We start from the raw sequence: 16,465 nt of genomic DNA on the forward strand, positions 1-16,465 counted from the left end.
ACACACCTCCCTTCTGGCTTCCTGGGACAGAACTTCAAGACAGTGGAGGCCGGGGAGGGAGGCCCCAGGGCCCGCCCTTGGATAGGGAGGCCACGTGGGATGGGGCTGAGCTTGGGCTTAGTTATACCTTGACCTCTCTGTGCCTCAGTTTCCCCATCTGTAAAATGACCTGTACCAGCGACAAAAGCAGTTGACCCATCTCTGAGACTTTGCATGGCCTTCTCCCAGGGTGCCTGCTCAGGCCCTTGGTTGGAGAGCACAGCTGTCTGGGAAGGCATGTGGGTCTCAACAGGCCTTATGGTTTTGGATGTTTACCTGCATCACCTGATGGAACAGGTGTGACCAGGGGTAGCAGGAGACAACGACTGCACAAGTGGCAGGACCATCAGCAACAGCCCTTCCAACGGCCCTTGGCAAAGTCTGCAGAACCCATGGCTGCCTTGTGCAGGGTGGGCATCCCAGGACACGGACAGCCCCTTCTCAGAGTGGCACTGACAGTGGCCAGGTGGCATGGGACCCCACTTCAAAAAGCACTCACTCTAGGGGGCCGGCCAGGTGGCATAGTGGTTAAGTGTACACGCTCCACTACAGCGGCCTGGGGTTCACAGGTTTGGATCCCAGGCACGCACCAATGCACCACTTGTCAAGCCATGCTGTGGCGGCGTCCCATATAAAGTAGAGAAAGATGGGCAGAGATGTTAGCTCAAGGCTAATCTTCCTCACAGGAAAAAAAAAAAAAAAAAAAAAGCACTTGTTCTAGCCAGGTGGGAACCCAGCAGGGGATCTGAAAACACAGGCTTGATGACGTCAGAGGTGGGAGAAGAGCTGGACAACTTGTTTCATGAAATGGGAGAGCGGGAAGAAGCATCTTCAGAGCAGCTGTTTTGGCAGAGAGTTTTCAGCAATGTAGGAATTATAGAACGGGCTGAGGAGCCACCTAGCAGGACCTGCCCAGAAACCGACCACTGAGCCCACTGACCATGGCTGCTGAGCCTTTCCACACTGGGGAGGGGCGGCTCTCTGCACAGACACCTAGTCTCAGGAGGGCTCGGGGCAGACCCCGGCCACACTCACCACCAAGATGCCCTGCAGCACACGGGCCTCAGGGCTGGGCGTGGCACGGAGGCCACGGATGGGCTCCTCGGCCTTCACCCGCAGGCTGAGGCTGGCCTGGCCGGCACCGTTCTCCACCACAACCTCCACCGTGTGCTCGCCCTCGCTGAGCCTGGGCAACACCAGCACCGAGAACAGGGTGCTGTTGGCCTCGCGGGTGCAGCCGGGCACCAGGGCAGCCACCGCAGGGGGGCAGGCAGCCTCGAAGGGCGCGCTGACATTGCCCCCGGGCCAGTGTGCCGTGGCCGTGGCGTTGGCACTGGAGTCCACCTGGAGCACCAAGGCCGAACCGTTGGTGGGCACGTAGAGGCGGCCATCGTCAGAGGTGGGGTGGATGACCCGCAGCCCGGCCACTGGGGAGAGCACCTCGAAGCTGCAGGACAGGTTGTGCCTGGACACACTGTTGCCCACCACAGCCCGGACCTCATAGCGCCCTGGCCGCTGCAGCCCCGGGTTGGGCCTCAGGCCCAGCAGCGGGGTAAGCCGCTCCGTGGCAGCGAAGAGCCGCAGGATACAGGCAGGGCTGGCCGGCGCTACCTCCAGCTGGGCGGGCAGGCGGGTCAGCCAGGTTGAGGCATTGGCGGAGAAGTATGGGGTCTCAGGGCCAGTGTGGCCAAGTGCTGGGGGACAGTGCAGGAGGGCACCTGGTCTAGCATCGTGCTGCAAGCTGAGGAGGTCACCAGGGAGCAGGGGGCCGTCCTGGCCGTGGAAGGTGACCTACAGGAGAGGGAGGTGGGCTGTGTCAGGTCCTCACAGTGGGCCACCACTGGTCAGGGGCCTGCAGGGGAGCACTGGGCTAGAGGCTCCAGCGGGTGGGCAAGATCTCCCTGGGGTAACCAGAGTCACTCTCCGACAGGGGTCTCTACACTCGTCAGTCAGTTACACTCCACAGGGGCCCTCCAGGCACTCATGGCAGGGACAGATGGGACAGCCTCAGACAAACGGAACATGCACAGGGCAGAGGACGCAGGCAGAGGTGGGGCTTCCCTGGACAGTGGGACCTCTGAGGGACACTGTGGCCAAGACTTGAAGGACAGGAAGGAGTGAGCCACACCAAGAGAGAGGAAGAGAGTCCTTAAAAGGCACAGCAAGTACAAAGGCCATGGGGCAGGAGCTTCTCACGTCGGGAGATGAGCGAGAGTACTGACCAGGCCCGAGATGGGGAGGGGTATGGGAGGGGGGTCTGGTGGGCTGTGCGGCAGAATCTGCATTTTGTCTGTTTGACAGGAGACCCAGACCTCAGGCAGCTGAGGGGGAGGCAGATGGTACCCAGGCCAGTGACACCCACCGAATACTGGGCGGGGGGACCCGCAGGCACAGAGAAGAGGAACTCCTTCCACAGTGCATAGGAGGCTCCAGGGAGCCCCGACCCTGACGTGGACCCGTTGGCACAGGCCTTAGGGTGGCAGGGGGCATCCAGTGGCAGGCAGATGTTGGATCTGGGGCACCAGTGTCCCTCTGGTGTGCACACAGGGGCCGGCTCCGTCCTGTTCTCTGGGGACCTGCTCTCAGGCTCACTGCTGTTTTCTGAGGCCCCTAGGAGAGGAGGGGTGTCACAGGCCCCAATTTGCTAACGATCCACAGGCAGGGATACCCCACTAGGACACAAGGTCTTCCAGGCAGCTCCCCGGCCCCCACCATCACTCCCGTATCCCTCCCAACACCGAGCCAGCTGACTGACAAGGGTGAGCCCCCCTATTCTGTACTTGGGATCTCGAGTTGCAGTCAGCATCTCTGTGGACTCCACTCTGTCCACCTCGACGCTGGAGACCAGTCCAGTGGCCAAGGGACCAGCAGACATAACTGCTGGGAGGCTGCCCGAGTCCCTCAACTCCCACCACCAGGCTGGAGGCCCACCTGCTCCTCCCAAGGGCCGGTACACCTGCAGCCGCAGCTGGGCAGGCCGGCTGAGCTCCTGGGTCCCAAACTCGGCAGCAGTGAGGAAGGCTTCGTGGCTCAGGCCCAGGCCCGGGAACACCATCACCTGAAGGGGCCGGGGTGGACACTCAGCTCCGCAGACCCCGGCCCTCAGCCTAGCCCCACTGCGAGGCCCAAACTCCCAGCAGGTCAGAGGGGAAGGAACTACCAGATGGGACTTCACAAGGCCCCCACGTGCCCCATTTCACACAATGGGAAATGCCGTCACTCAGGAGGAAAAATCAAGTCGAAACCACCTGTGAGCAGGACCCCCATCTTGATTTTTAAAAAAGCCCACAAACCCCCACAGAAGAGACTCAGGAGCATTCAGAGCTCCCCCAGACACCGGGACTGGTGCTTCTCCTGGCACAGCAGCAGGCTTTCCAAACTGTCTCTACTGGCCACATACGATGTTAAAAAGGCCCAGAAAAAGGCAGCTTATTTTTTAAAGGGACACACAGCAGCCAGCATAAGGTGCGATCTCCAGACCGCGTCTTACAGGGTCATGGGGCCAGCCTACCTCGACGGGCTCCTGGGCGGCCGAGAGGGCCTCCTGCTGAGCCAGGGGGCTCAGAGGTCCCTGCAGGTCCCCGCTGGGTGCTCCCACGAGGAAGTTCTCTGCGTCCCACACGGGGCCTGGGGTGGCAGGTGTGCAATGAGGTGCTGGTCCCAGGCCGAGGAGGAGAGGGTCAGGGGGCCAGGGTGGGGCCAGACCTGGGCCTGAGCCACCGGGCAGCAGCCCCTCAGCTCCCCCGACCTTTGTGTGTTTTGTCTGGTGCAGGCTCAGCCCAGGCTGACTGGCTCCTCAGCAAATACCTAACAGATACTGAGCGGCTAATGAATGCACCTAGGGGTGGGGTGGCTGTCCTGGGCCGGGAGAGGAGCTCCCATGGCCACCATGACACCCTGTGTGCTTTTGGGAGGGCAGCTGTCCTGGGCTGGGACAGGAGGAACTCCCAGGGCAACCAGGAGGCTCTGTGTGTTCTAGGAGGCGGCGGCTGTCCTGGTCCAGGGCAGAAGGCGCCCCCCAGCCCCCAGCAGCCCCAGCGCACCTCCAGGCCGCAGCTCACAGACGTAGCTATGCGGCACTGAGCACAGGTCCGTGTTGCACTGCCCGGCAGGCCCGAGCCGCACGCAGCGCTCGGCCGTGGCGGGGTGCGGCTCCCCGGGTAGCCAGTTCTGGCAGCTCTCCAGGCTGAAGGCCTCGCCCCGCGAGGCCAGGCCCGCGTCCGCCCCATCCACAGCCGAGAAGCCAATCCACACATCCAGGCTCCTGCAGGCAGGCGGGAGGGAGGGCGAGCGCTCAGGGGGCTCCTCAAAGACAGATGCCCCTCATTCCACCCTCTCTGGGGGCACACTCCTGACAGCAGCACAACAAGTGGGCCCTGTCCCTGTCCCCGCTTTCCAGATGGAGACACTGAGGCTCAGACATGACCCGGCGAGCAAGGCCCACGGCAGTACCAACCCATCCACCCATGCCCATGGGGCCAGGGGCCCAGCCAAGGGCTCCACCTCAACCTGGCCGAGGGCCATGGACACCCAGTCCTGGCACTCGCAAACCCACACCGCATCCTGCTGGGGAGGAGGGGGGTTCTGGGTGCAACATCTGGGGACCAAGACACCCACCTATCAGCCCCCAAACAGGTTGCTCTCCACAGCTCTGCCAAGGGAGGAAGACCCTCCTGGAGGCAGGCTTGTAGACACATGGAGGAAAAGACACAGGGACAGACCCAGCGACAGACACAGGGACAGGGACAGACCCAGGGACAGGGACAGACCCAGGGACGGGGGCAGACCCAGGGATGGAGGCAGACCCAGGGACAGGCACAGACACAGGCAAAGGAGTGAGTGCTGTGGTCCAAGCTGGGCACTGGGGCCCAGCTACTGCCCGTTAACTGGGTGACGTTGGGCAAGGGCCTTGACTGCTCTGGGCCTCCATTTCCCCTTCTGGACACTGAGGATGTCCAGGGTGTGGCCCCTCCCTGCACAGGGACCCTGGGAGAGGTGGAGGTCTGGCCTTCCCCTGCCGCCCCAGCCATGGCAGGTGCTGAGGGCCAAGGTGAGACCAGGCAGGGCCACCTCGACTGCCCACTATAAGGAAGCACATCTCCCCATGGGCCGGGGAGGACAAGAGCGTCCAAGAGGCTCCTTGTGTATGACAAGCACTTGGCAGCACTGCCTGCCCAGGAGGGGCAGTAGCGATGAGAAGCAGGAAGCAGTGAGGCCTCCACGGTCACAACAGAACCATCCCTGCCCCTGCCAGGAGGGGCCCAGCACAGGACAGAGAAGGGGCAGGAAAGAGGGTCTGGGGTGCACCCCCCCCAACCCTGAGTCCACATCTGTGTCCAGAGAACCGATGAGAACCGTCATCAGCTGGACACAACATGGCCCCTCATCCCCAGAATCAGGCCGGCCAGCTGGACACAGCCCCTCCAAGCCACCCCACCTCTCCTCCTGATCCATCTCAGGCTCTGCCCTGACCCCAGTGTTCTGGGGACTCCCACCGTCCCAGCCGCACCTGGTGACCCGGGAGATCAAGAAGTGCTGGACGGCGGGACTATCCACCATGGCCAGGGCGGCCCCGGCCCAGGCCCGGCACTGCTCTTGTGCCTGCAGCCAGGCTGCCTTCTCCACCACCAGGCGGTAGCAGTGCCCGTTACCAGGGAAGATCTCCGTGTCCGAGGGGCAGAGCGGATGCACCACTGGGGGTCAGCGGGCAAAGAGATGGGAGCATCAATATGTGCCCACCTGGGACTCTGCCCCACCCACCCCAAGCCCTGGAAGTGAGGAAGGGGAGGGAGGATGCGGGCCCAGTGGTGGGAGGCACCTACGTTGGGCGGGCTCCTTGCCCAGGGCCATGATGCTGTAGGTGGCCTCGAGGTCTGAGCCACCGCGATTTCGGACACCGAGCTCGAGAGTCTCGTCACTGCGCACTGAGGCCAGACACACAAGCTCTAGGGCAGCAGGAGTTGCCTCCACCTGCACCTCTGCCCCAAGCCGGGCTGAGCCAGCCCCCAGGGCCAGCACGGCTGTCACATGATAGTGCCCGGGGAGCACATAGCGGTGAGTGGTGGCTGGACCAGCAACGTCCACCTCAGGGGAGTCATCGCCGAAGTCCCAGCGTGTGGAGCTGACAGGCAGTGAGGCGGTGACATGGAAGGCTGCTGGCTGGCCAGAGGCCAGGGGTCCTTGGGGCCCCACCAGGGCGGCCCCTGGGGAGGCAGGGAAGACGTTCTGGAGGAGGGTGGGGCCCCCACAGGCAGGGGCCAGGGACAGCGGGGGGTTGGAGCAGAAGGGGAGGCAGGCTGAGGAGGTGTTGGGGGGCTGAGCCGCCCCGCACAGGCACCAGCCCTGCTCTGCGAGAGCCGCGAGGTCCTGGCCAGCCGCAAAGCAGAAGGCGCTGCAGGCCTCGGGCGCCAGTGGGCCCACGTGGGCAGCTGAGAAGGCCACCAGCACCACAGCGCCTGAGCTGTTGTCGGGGAGGCAGGCGATGTACTTCTCACCTGGAAGGGACAGACCCGCTGATTTCGCAGGGACGCCCACCCCTGCTGCCTCTCTGCCCCCATTCTAGATCCGAGATCACACCCTCCACTCCATCGAATGGCTGCTTGGCACTCCCCCCACCCCTGGCTGGTCTCCTCCATCACACCTGCACTGTTCCGCTGCTCCAGAGAGCCTTCCTGAGACCCCATCTGGTCAGTCTGTCCAATATAATTATTCCCCAAGTGCATCTGTTCCCTGGATCCCCATCTGCCACACTCCCCCAGACTGGTGACCCCTGAGTGCCTGTGGGTCCCCTTTTAGCTGGGATCCTGCCCAGCAGGGAAGGACTGAGCTGGTCCCGCCCCGCTCACACTCACCACAGCTGCCGTCCAACAAGGGAACGCCGAGGAGGGGCCGACCAGCCAGGGGGCTGGGTCCAGCACACGTGGCCGCCTCGGGCCGCACCACGCGGACCCGCTGCTCCTCCACCCAGCGCGGCAGCCACGCCAGACCACAGTCACACTCCAACGGGTTCCCGCTCAGGTTTCTGCAGGAGGAGCAGAGCTGGGCACTCAGCAGACAGTGGAGCAGGTGTGGGGGACCTGGCTTGGCCTCAAGGAAAGGTCTGTGCCAGCCTCATCCCAGGGAAGGCAGGGACCCCCCAAAGGCAGCCAGAGCCTGGGGGCTGCCCTGGCAAAACAGTGTCCTACTACCCATGTGACAGCCAGCCAGGCCCTGAACCCGGGCTCCAGCGTGTAAGCAAATGGCCCCTCAGGGTCTTGTCTCAAACTGGGGAGCAGGTATGGAGGCGAGGGCAGGAGGGCAGGAGGTTGTTAGGGGGCCATGGGCCCAGCCACTGACACTCACCAAAAACAACACAACTTACATTTCACTTAAATTAAATAAATTAGCAAATATTCCTTCTTCTAATGTAGAAATCTTGTTGTTGCTTATGTCCCTGGAAGAAAGGGGGGATTCGGCAAGGTCTGATGGAAGCCCTCATGACCACAACGGTCGGTGACAGGGAGCCGCCACCTGCCCCCCTGTGGAGGGGACACTTACAGTTCGGTCAGCACTGAGAGGTTCGCCAGGAGCCTGACATCCAGCGCCCGAAGCAGGTTGTGGGAGACATCTCTGGGGAGCAAAGCGGCCGCAGGTCAGCGCCCAAGCCCCAGGCGGGGCACAAAGCCCACCCCAGGCCCACCCCCAGAAGTTCCCCACCACCCCCAGGTTGCAGCCTCCCACCCTCCGAGCTCCCTCTTCTGAGGGCCAGGACGGCTCCCCATCTGCCACACCCCCCAGGCTGGTGACCCCTGAGCACATGTGGGTCCCCTCTTGGCTGGGGTCCTGCCTGGCAGGGAAGGACTGAGCTGGTCCCACCCACGCTCACACATGAAGTCTCATCTGGGGAAGCCAGAGCAGGAGACAGCCGGGGCCCCTCGGCACTCCATGCGCTGCCCCATTCCCCTCCCCCGCACAGAGCCAAGGCCCCCACTGGTCCCCTGCCCCCAGGCCCAGCAGACTTGTCCCAGACCACCACCCCGCCTCCACACAGGGTTTGGAACATACCAAGGCACCTCAGGGGTCTCCAGGGCCAGGGACCCAGCTGCTGCTAGCTAGGGGGGCCTCTGAATGTCCCTGAGACACAGTGGAGCACAAAGACCAGATAAACAGGGAGGGGCCCTGGTGGACAATCCTGTATCACAGCAAAGGTGACAGCCCATATTACATGTCAAGGTTAACAGGATCCCAATAAAAAGCCCAATGCGGTCAACAAGATAACACACAGGTTCAACAGGAAGCATAACTGGACAAGAATCATTAAGAAAGGTTGAAACATAGATTTACACTACGTTAAACTGTGCTGCATGTGTTGGAGTGGACAGACTGACCAATGAAAGCAAGGGACCCTCCTGAAACAGACTCTGAGCCGGCAGGAATCTATGCAGGGATAGACGGGACTGACACATAAGGACACAAATGACCAGGTGCTCCGGGCACCAGAGCTGGAGCCGGAGCTCAATAAACCAGGGGTTCCAGTCAAAAGTGACGATATCCTAGAACCGGGCAGACCCAGAGCGCACAGGAGGAGAGTCACAATACTGCAGAACCTGGCGCACTGGGAGCGCGGCGGCGGAGTCACGATACCGCAGACCCATGAGCACCGAGAGCGCGCAGGAGGAGAGTCACATACCTTTGAAAGCATGCAACTATGAGCAGAAATCAAAGACCAAAAACCAAAAGATCCAATTACATGAAAACATGCAACTTTCACACAAAATATCATAAATAAATCAGAAAACAAACTACAAGCTGGGAAAACCACTAGCAATGTAGATGGTGGATTAAAGGCCCATAATACCCTTTACACATATTGCTACCAACTGTAAAGAAAAAGACAGCTACTCCAGTCAAAAAAAAAAAAGCTAAAGACAAGAAAAGGCAATTAACAATAGAAATATAAACGCCTTGGATGTACAGCAAAAACATTCTGCTTCAGTAATAATTGGAGAAACACCCATGAAAATCACAGAACAACGCTTTTTATTTACCAAAGTTGTGAACGTTTTAAAAACCCTCAGTGCTGGCAACGTGGTGGTGAAACAGGCGCTGACTCTCCTGGGCACTACACTACCCCAGCTCCTCCGCCAGGGTCAAAGCCTTTCAAAGGCCACACTCTTTAGCCAATAATTCCACTTTCCTTCCTAGCGTGGAGGTGGAGGTCACAGTCGTCCCCGCCCAACCACCTCCTCGGAAAGGGACCTATGGGCCACCCTGACTCGGTGGACACCTCCGGTCGCCTGTTCTACCCCATCCTCCTCGTCCCCCCTCCAGCCTCCCACAGGTCTGTGCACCCCCCTGCCATGTCTCCAAATTGATGAGACCTGGGCCTCCCACCACAGAGCCTCTGCCCTTCCAGGTCTCCCTACTCACCCTCTGATGTCCCCAGAAGGCCTCTCACCAGCCCGCCTCTTCCCACCAATGACCACCCAGCCATGGAGAGGCCAGGGATCCGTCAACGCCTCCTCCAGGCCTATCTGTTTCCAAGTCCTGCCAACGCAGCTCCTAAAACACTCAGACTCCTCCCCCTACCCCGGCCCAGCCTGTTCCAGACCTCTATCCCAGGCACTTGCCTGGCCCCCACAGCCCCTCCTATCTGAGCTCCCGTGGCAGCCTGGGGGGTGTCCTGAAGCCCAGCTCCCGTCAGTCACCCTCTGGAACAGGTCCCGCTTTCTCTAGCCAGCTCCGAATACAACAGGAGCTTAATAAGAAAGGGCTGGTGTGAAAACAAGGTCCTCCTGGGAGACAAGGCACTGAGCGCCAGCCAGACCTTGGCTCTGCTGCAGCTCAGGCCCCTGGGCCTCCACACAGGGGCCCCAAGGACATGCCTGGGGGTAGGGGTCCCAGGGCTTGGCAGGCTGGCATGCCTGGCACAGTGCCCTTACCTGGCTCACAATGTCTGGGATCACCTCTGGAACGAGGCTCAGGAAATGACCCACATCCCAGCCCCTGACCACTCTCCTCCCTGAAGACCTGCTGGCCACATGGGGCCTCATGGTGACCAATACTGGAATGCTGGCTGCCTGCCAAGGGCTGGGGCTGCTCCCGCTATGCTGGCTCCCAACATAGCCAGGGGGCCACCTGGGGGCTTCTGGAGGGGCACAACTGGCCTGCAGGTGACCGATGGGAGCCAGGCACAGAGGGGCTCCTATTCCCCTCTGGCCCCCACTAAGGAGGTGGGTGGAGGTGGACGTGGACATAATCAGCTAACCCCAGGGAGCCTGATCTCTCCCCCCACAAAGTGGGGCAGCCATCGGGAGACTGGGTGCTGAGCAGCTGACACACAGACATGAGGTGAGGTGCTCAGCCGACGCTGGCTCCAGCCTGCCTGGGGAGCCAGCAGGCCCAGGCAGCCGCTAGGTCATACGGCCTCAGTCAGGAGGGAACACCACCACTGTCCTCCAGTGAGTCGGGGGCTTCCAGACAGCCTACATGTGGACTCAAACACCGTCAGAGGGGCCAGCAAACAGAGGTGTGGCCCTCACAGCTATGGGACCTCCGGGAGACTGGATGGGGGTCTCACGGGGCAGGGGGTGCGCCTGGGGCTCCTGCTGAGACCAGATGGGGGCGGGGGCTTCTGCCTGGAGGACCTGAAGCCCCGCCCTGCTCCGACAAGGCGGCCGGCCACAGGAGGCGATCAAGCCCACAGACTGGGGGCCAAGGCCAAGCCGGTCACGTCAGGTTGGAATTCGTGTGCTCCGTGGTGGCTACAAACGCTCCTAAGGGAATGCACAGCAAGCCTATCCGTCTTAACCAGCTAGCAGCTGCTCAGAGCCCCCACTCTGTGCCAAGGGGTGAGCTGGATGCCACCGTGGGCTGAGAGCCCTGGACTCTCACTGTGTTGGGGGAGATTCGGTGTATAGATTCTCTGAGCTTATCCTCATTGATCCATCCCATACAGCGACCAGAAGAAATTCTGACACCCAGCGGATCACAAAACCGGTCCACACGCACAGGGACTGTCGGGCTGACTGCTACAGACTGCAGGGGCTGTGCCTTAGGAAGGGCAAGTCCCACCACACCGCTGGCCTTCTCAACGCGTGGCCGGGCGAAGGCGCCCCGTGCTCCAGCTGCAGGACCACTCAGAGAAGCAGTGTTTGAAAACTCTTACCTAACAAGCAACTCAGGACAGTCATGTCTCCTCCAAGGGGAAAAAAAGGGACACATGGTCCCCCCCAGCAGAGGCCAAGGCCCTCCACCACTGCACACACAATGTGTGCCTACAGCTGGGCTGCTGCGGGGTCCAACCCATCCCGGAGTGGGGTGGGACAGGCAAGGAGACCAGGGAGAGGCAGCCAGACTCCCACCCACTGGTCAAGCACAATGCCTTGGAGTGGCAATGGCTGGCCATGAGAAACTTCAGTGAGACCTAAGTGGGGACTTCCTCGTGGCTGAATCGAAGATGGCAGTGGAATCTGTGCCTCTGAAGAGAAATCAGGCTGCAGGGGCCCGAAAAGCAACAACCCTGGGGAGTAAGATGATCAAGAGAGACGGGGCCTTAGGGGATGGTGGGACACACACCAGCAGTGCCAGGGAGAGCGTCCCAGCCCGAGCCTCAAACAAAAGAGGAAAGAAAGAAGGAAAATCCCTAAAATGTTTTTCCACATCCCATTTTCTGGAAAATCCATCATGAGTGGCAGCTGCTGGGAGCCACTTATGGTGCCTGAGAAACCCAGGCAGGGGGTGGGAGGCAAGTCAACCTCAGTGTCCTGGCCACTCAGCCAGCACCCACCCCTGCCCATTGGGACACTGTTGTCCTGGCCTCACTGGCCCGTGGCTCCAGGCCATCCTCAGCCTGGGTAGGTCCTCCATCCAGCTCTACCTGGCCCAGCAGTCCCACTGAGGGTCCTCCCACATGCACTGATGGCCCACCCTGTCACGGGCACAGCCACACGCTCCCTGCACTCCAGGCCCTGGGGGTCAAACCCCTTCACCCCGGCACTCATCCGGACCTGGACCCAGCCCACGGTGCAGAGAAAACCAAGGGCCCCCTGCTCAGGGTGCTCCTGCAGCCCAGGGCAGACCCAGGACAAGAGCTAGTGTTAGTCCACAGGCCCCAGTCCCAGTCCCCAGCCTGGCCCAGGGTGTGGAAACATCTGCATGGGGCAGGCCATGGGTAACGAACGGTGGACACTAGGCGGGTGGGGCACAGGGGACACTGGAGGGGGAGTCACTGGGACGGTCAGTCGCTGGGGGAGTCACTGGGGGGGTCAGTTGCTGGGGGAGTCACGGGGGGGGTCAGTTGCTAGGGGGCATCTCTGGAGGAGGACACCAAAGAGGGACAATGGAAGGGGACACTAGTGGAGTCCTTACTCAGCCCTACTGCCCACAGCCCCAAGGCCCTGAACAGCCACTTTTCCACATCTCCATCTGCTTTTGCCATCACTGTTCGGGAGGAATGCCAAGGTGGCCGCAGGCCAGCCCCATCCCCGCTCCAGCCCCTAGGGCTTCCTCTGCACCCCCAGGTGATGTCATCGCAGTCTGACGCCCTGCCCCCACACTTGGGTTCCCTGTGTCCTGCAAAGCTGGGGGGAGGGCACAGCAGGCCCAGGGAGCCACCTACAGGAGCCCTGCACAGCCGGCAGAAGAGGCAGAGGCTGGCCGGCAATGCAGCAGCCGGCGCCCACTGGGAGGAGAGCCAGTGGCCTGGCTGGACAGCACCTCTGAGAGGTCCTGGGCCAAGCAGGGCCCACCCTCTGAGCCAGCCAGACCCTCCCAAGCCAAGATTGGAGGGGTCAGGCCAGCTCAAGAGAGGGCGGTGACCTGGGGACCAAGGATACCACCAGGGAACAGGCACACACCATGACAGACAAGACACGTCACCTCCCCAGGCACCAGGGTCGGACTGGGAGGCTGGCCCCCACCGCCCGCAGCACTGGACATGAACCCCATGGTCCGAGATGGGGGTTCCACATCTCACTTGACCTCTCTGCTGTTCCCTCTCCTGCTCTAAGGCGGGTAAGCGTGTTGGGGGAGAGTGAAGACCCTTGTTCTGCCCCACACACCTGGGCCTTCCTTTTCCTCCCCACACAGTGCCCCAGCAGCCACTGGGGGACCTCTGTCCCCCACGTTGGGTGGTCCCGATTCCCCCTGCCTTCCAGACCAGATGTTCTCATGGGGAGGGGGCACCAGCTCCCTGGGCGCGTGTCCTCAGGGCTCCGGCACCCAACTGCATGTCCCTGTGCGTCTGGCTCTGATCCTTCCTGCTCCAAGCAGGAGCCGAGGGGAATCCCTGCTTCCACCATCAAGCTGGAGGTGCCCAGCAGACGGTGCTGAGGGCCCCCATCTGATGGACACAGCAGCTCCCCCACCATCCCCACAGGGCTCAGCCCTGCATCCCACCCCTGCTCAATCCCAGGCCTTGCGGAGGGGAGGGAAAGGGCATCTCAGGGCCCAGTGGGGAGAGATGGGGCTGGGGCCGTGTTTGTAAAGGTGAGTGGGTCAGGGTCGGGTGTGCACAGATGGAGGCAAAGGAGAGGGTCGCCACAAACAGCAGGTCTGGAATGTTCACTGAGCCCGGGGCGGCTCCCAGGGCAGTCCCCTTCTACAGCTGAGAAAATGGAGGCCCCAGAGAAGCAGGGACCCTGCCCCAGAGCCCTGAGCAGCCTCAGTTTCCTCCCCTGCTAAGGAGGGGAGTGGCCCAGGTGCCCACTCCCCAGTCCAGATACGGGTGGGATCTGGGGGCAGCCAGAGCCCCCAAGGAACCGTTTGCACATTCCAGACGCATGTGGTCAGCGGCAGGGCGAGGGCCAGGCCCAGCCCTGCACCCCCACCCCGGTGCTGGCCGCCACACTGGAAACAGAGCTTGGGGGGAATGGGCTCTGGAGGGGCCGCCTGCAGATGTTATGTAAGCAGCTCCTCCCAAGCCAGCAGCTGCCTCCTCCCTCTGGCAGGACAGGACAGGACTGCACAGGGAGGGAGGAGACACCCCACTCCCCAACCAAGGCCCAGGGCTCTGTGCTCCTCCCTCCCTCTGTCCCCAGTGCCCAGGCTCCTGGACATGCAGCCTCAGTCAGCCTTGCTACTGCAGGCTGAGCTGGCCTGTCCCCTCCCTGAAGGCCCCACAGGCTCTGGGAAGAAACAGGCTCCCCTCAGCCCAGCAAGGGGGACCCCCAACACATCCCCTCAGGAGCCAGGCCCAGGCAGAAGGGAAGAGAGGTCACAGTGCTGGTCCCAGGCCCCTGCCCACCCCCTCGCCACCTCACTAGTGGCTCCTTTCTGCACCGGGAGCTCAGCACCAGAGCCAGTCTGAGTCTAATAACAATAACCTCAGTGCTTTCGCTCTGTTCTATTTGTGGCAAGCAAGGCTGGCTTCCAGGGCCGGAAATGATGATGTTTTTTTTTTTTTTTTAAAGATTTTATTTATTTTATTTTTTTCCCCCAAAGCCCCAGTAGATAGTTGTATGTCATAGCTGCACATCCTTCTAGTTGCTGTATGTGGGACTCGGCCTCAGGATGGACGGAGAAGTGGTGCCTCGATGCGCACCCGGGATCCGAACCCGGGCCACCAGCATCGCAGCGCGCGCATTTAACCACCAAGCCACAGGGCCGGCCCATTGATGATGTTTAAATTAATGAATTCAAGTTTAGGAGAGAGAGCTGATTTGAAGAAAAACACATGGAGAAGACAAGCCCAAGCCGCCCCTGCAACCTGGCTAGGGGGATCAGCAAGAAGGGGGGTCTTGGCCTCTAAGACAAGTGGGAAAGGCCAGCGTGAGAGCCCCTCAGCAGCATCCCAGCCCCAGGCCCCAGGGCGTCAGGATAGGAAGCAGTCCGTATTTCACAGAGCGTTTCATGCAGGGCCCTCATGGGGGCTTTGCCATCCCATGACTGAACTGTCACCAGGAGACACCAGCGTCTCGTGTGATGACACTGCCTGCCTAGAATCCCCAGGGACCACAAGCCGGGACAAGGAGGGGAGTCTCTGGCCTCAGAGCTGCGGGAAGAGATGGAAGGACACAGCCCTGAGGAGGGGCGTCCTGAGATCAGCCCACCCAGAGGCAGCCATGGTCAGGGCATCAAGACCAGGCGGGGTGAGGGCCGGCCCCGTGGCTTAGCGGTTAAGTGTGCACGCTCCGCTGCTGGCGGCCCAGGTTCAGATCCCGGGCGCGCACCGACGCACCGCTTCTCCAGGCATGCTGAGGCCGCGTCCCACATACAGCAACTAGAAGGACGTGCAGCTATGACGTACAACTATCTACTGGGGCTTTGGGGGAAAAAATAAATAAATAAAAATTATAAAAAAAAAAAAAAAAAGACCAAGCGGGGTGAGGGGCTGGAAAGGAAGTGCCCAGCCAGGAGAGGACCCAGCTAGCCCTCCATCTGCAGCTGGGAATTTGGGGCCACCCTTCATGACAAGGGGAGGAGAAAGACCAGCAGCGGGGGGCACCCGGCCTCCCTCCAGATCCGGCCAGGTGCCCAGGCACTGCACTCAGCTGCTGTGTCCCCCTGCACTGACCCGGCACAGCCAGCTAGGGCAGGGGCTGTGCCACCCCCTTCTACAGATGGGAGTGCTAAGGCTTGGGGAGGCCACCCTTCTTCCCCCCCCATCACCTCCCCAGAGCTTGAAGAGCAAAGAGGAAAGGCAGAAGGAGAAAGGCAGCTGGGACTCTCCCTCATCCTGGCTGGGGAGCCGGCACGTGGCCTCCAGCTTTCCAGGGGAAGGAGCATCGGTCCAGCGTGGCTGGCAATCCCATCACCCACTCGGATGCTGGGCATGGCCAATGGCATGAGCCAGCCTGAGGCCAGGGCGACAGAGCACAGTTTGGAGGCGCAGGACCCTGGGGCCCCCACTGCTATTAGCCATGTCCTGAGCACTGGCCCTCATTCCCAACTTGGATGGAGAGGAAAAGCTGGCTTCTGCCCTGCCTCAGGCCAAAGCCCTTTCCAGGATGGTCCCACTGGATCGGGGGGGGGGGGGGGGGGGAGTCCATGCCTTTAGGGCCTGGGGGCAGCTAAAATCAGGGGCATCACACTCTGCCAGGCCTGGGCCCACAGGCGCCTCAGGGAGAGAAAGAGCCCTGCCCACTTTGGCCCCCAAATGCAGCCCCCTCTCTGGCATTGGCGGCTGGGCACCACTGGGCCCCTCGGCGAAGACTACTGCCAAGCCATAAAGAACGAGGTGTTCCGGGAAAAAGGACGTGAGCTGCATTTTCCAGCTGCATTTCATTCAGCAGTGAGACTGCAGGCACGCTGGGCCAGTGCCCCCACCGCCCGCGGCCCACCCCATGGACGCCCCGCCTGGGTCAGCTGGAGACGCACAGGCACCCTGGAGCGAAGGGCTGGGCCCCAGTGTGCCCGACTCCAGACGGCCGCCGCCAGCCCAGACAGCAGCAGGAGAAACGCGATGTTTTCATTCCAGAGTGCTCGCGGGTTGGGCCCGTCTGGGTTC

At 61.6% G+C, this 16,465-nt stretch overlaps 1 protein-coding gene across 3 annotated transcripts in view; it reads right to left on the bottom strand.

Moving 5' to 3' along the window:
• The window catches only part of PKD1 (polycystin 1, transient receptor potential channel interacting), a 49,425-nt gene that overhangs the window by 24,429 nt on the left and 8,531 nt on the right, over positions 1-16,465 (bottom strand). For all 3 annotated transcript variants that reach the window (XM_087449407.1, XM_087449405.1, XM_087449404.1), the window contains exons 2-11: positions 7,576-7,647; positions 7,400-7,471; positions 6,891-7,060; positions 5,862-6,533; positions 5,549-5,732; positions 4,083-4,303; positions 3,551-3,666; positions 2,971-3,097; positions 2,402-2,649; positions 1,075-1,830 (exon numbers count right to left, since the gene is read on the bottom strand). In XM_087449407.1, the coding sequence (XP_087305533.1) occupies positions 1,075-1,830; positions 2,402-2,649; positions 2,971-3,097; positions 3,551-3,666; positions 4,083-4,303; positions 5,549-5,732; positions 5,862-6,533; positions 6,891-7,060; positions 7,400-7,471; positions 7,576-7,647 (2,638 nt within the window). The remainder of the gene's footprint in view (positions 1-1,074; positions 1,831-2,401; positions 2,650-2,970; positions 3,098-3,550; positions 3,667-4,082; positions 4,304-5,548; positions 5,733-5,861; positions 6,534-6,890; positions 7,061-7,399; positions 7,472-7,575; positions 7,648-16,465) is intronic.

The sequence above is a fragment of the Ceratotherium simum genome, chromosome 26 (genome assembly GCF_057802395.1).
Source record: "Ceratotherium simum simum isolate JZ-2026a chromosome 26, ASM5780239v1, whole genome shotgun sequence".
Classification (NCBI taxonomy): domain Eukaryota; kingdom Metazoa; phylum Chordata; class Mammalia; order Perissodactyla; family Rhinocerotidae; genus Ceratotherium; species Ceratotherium simum.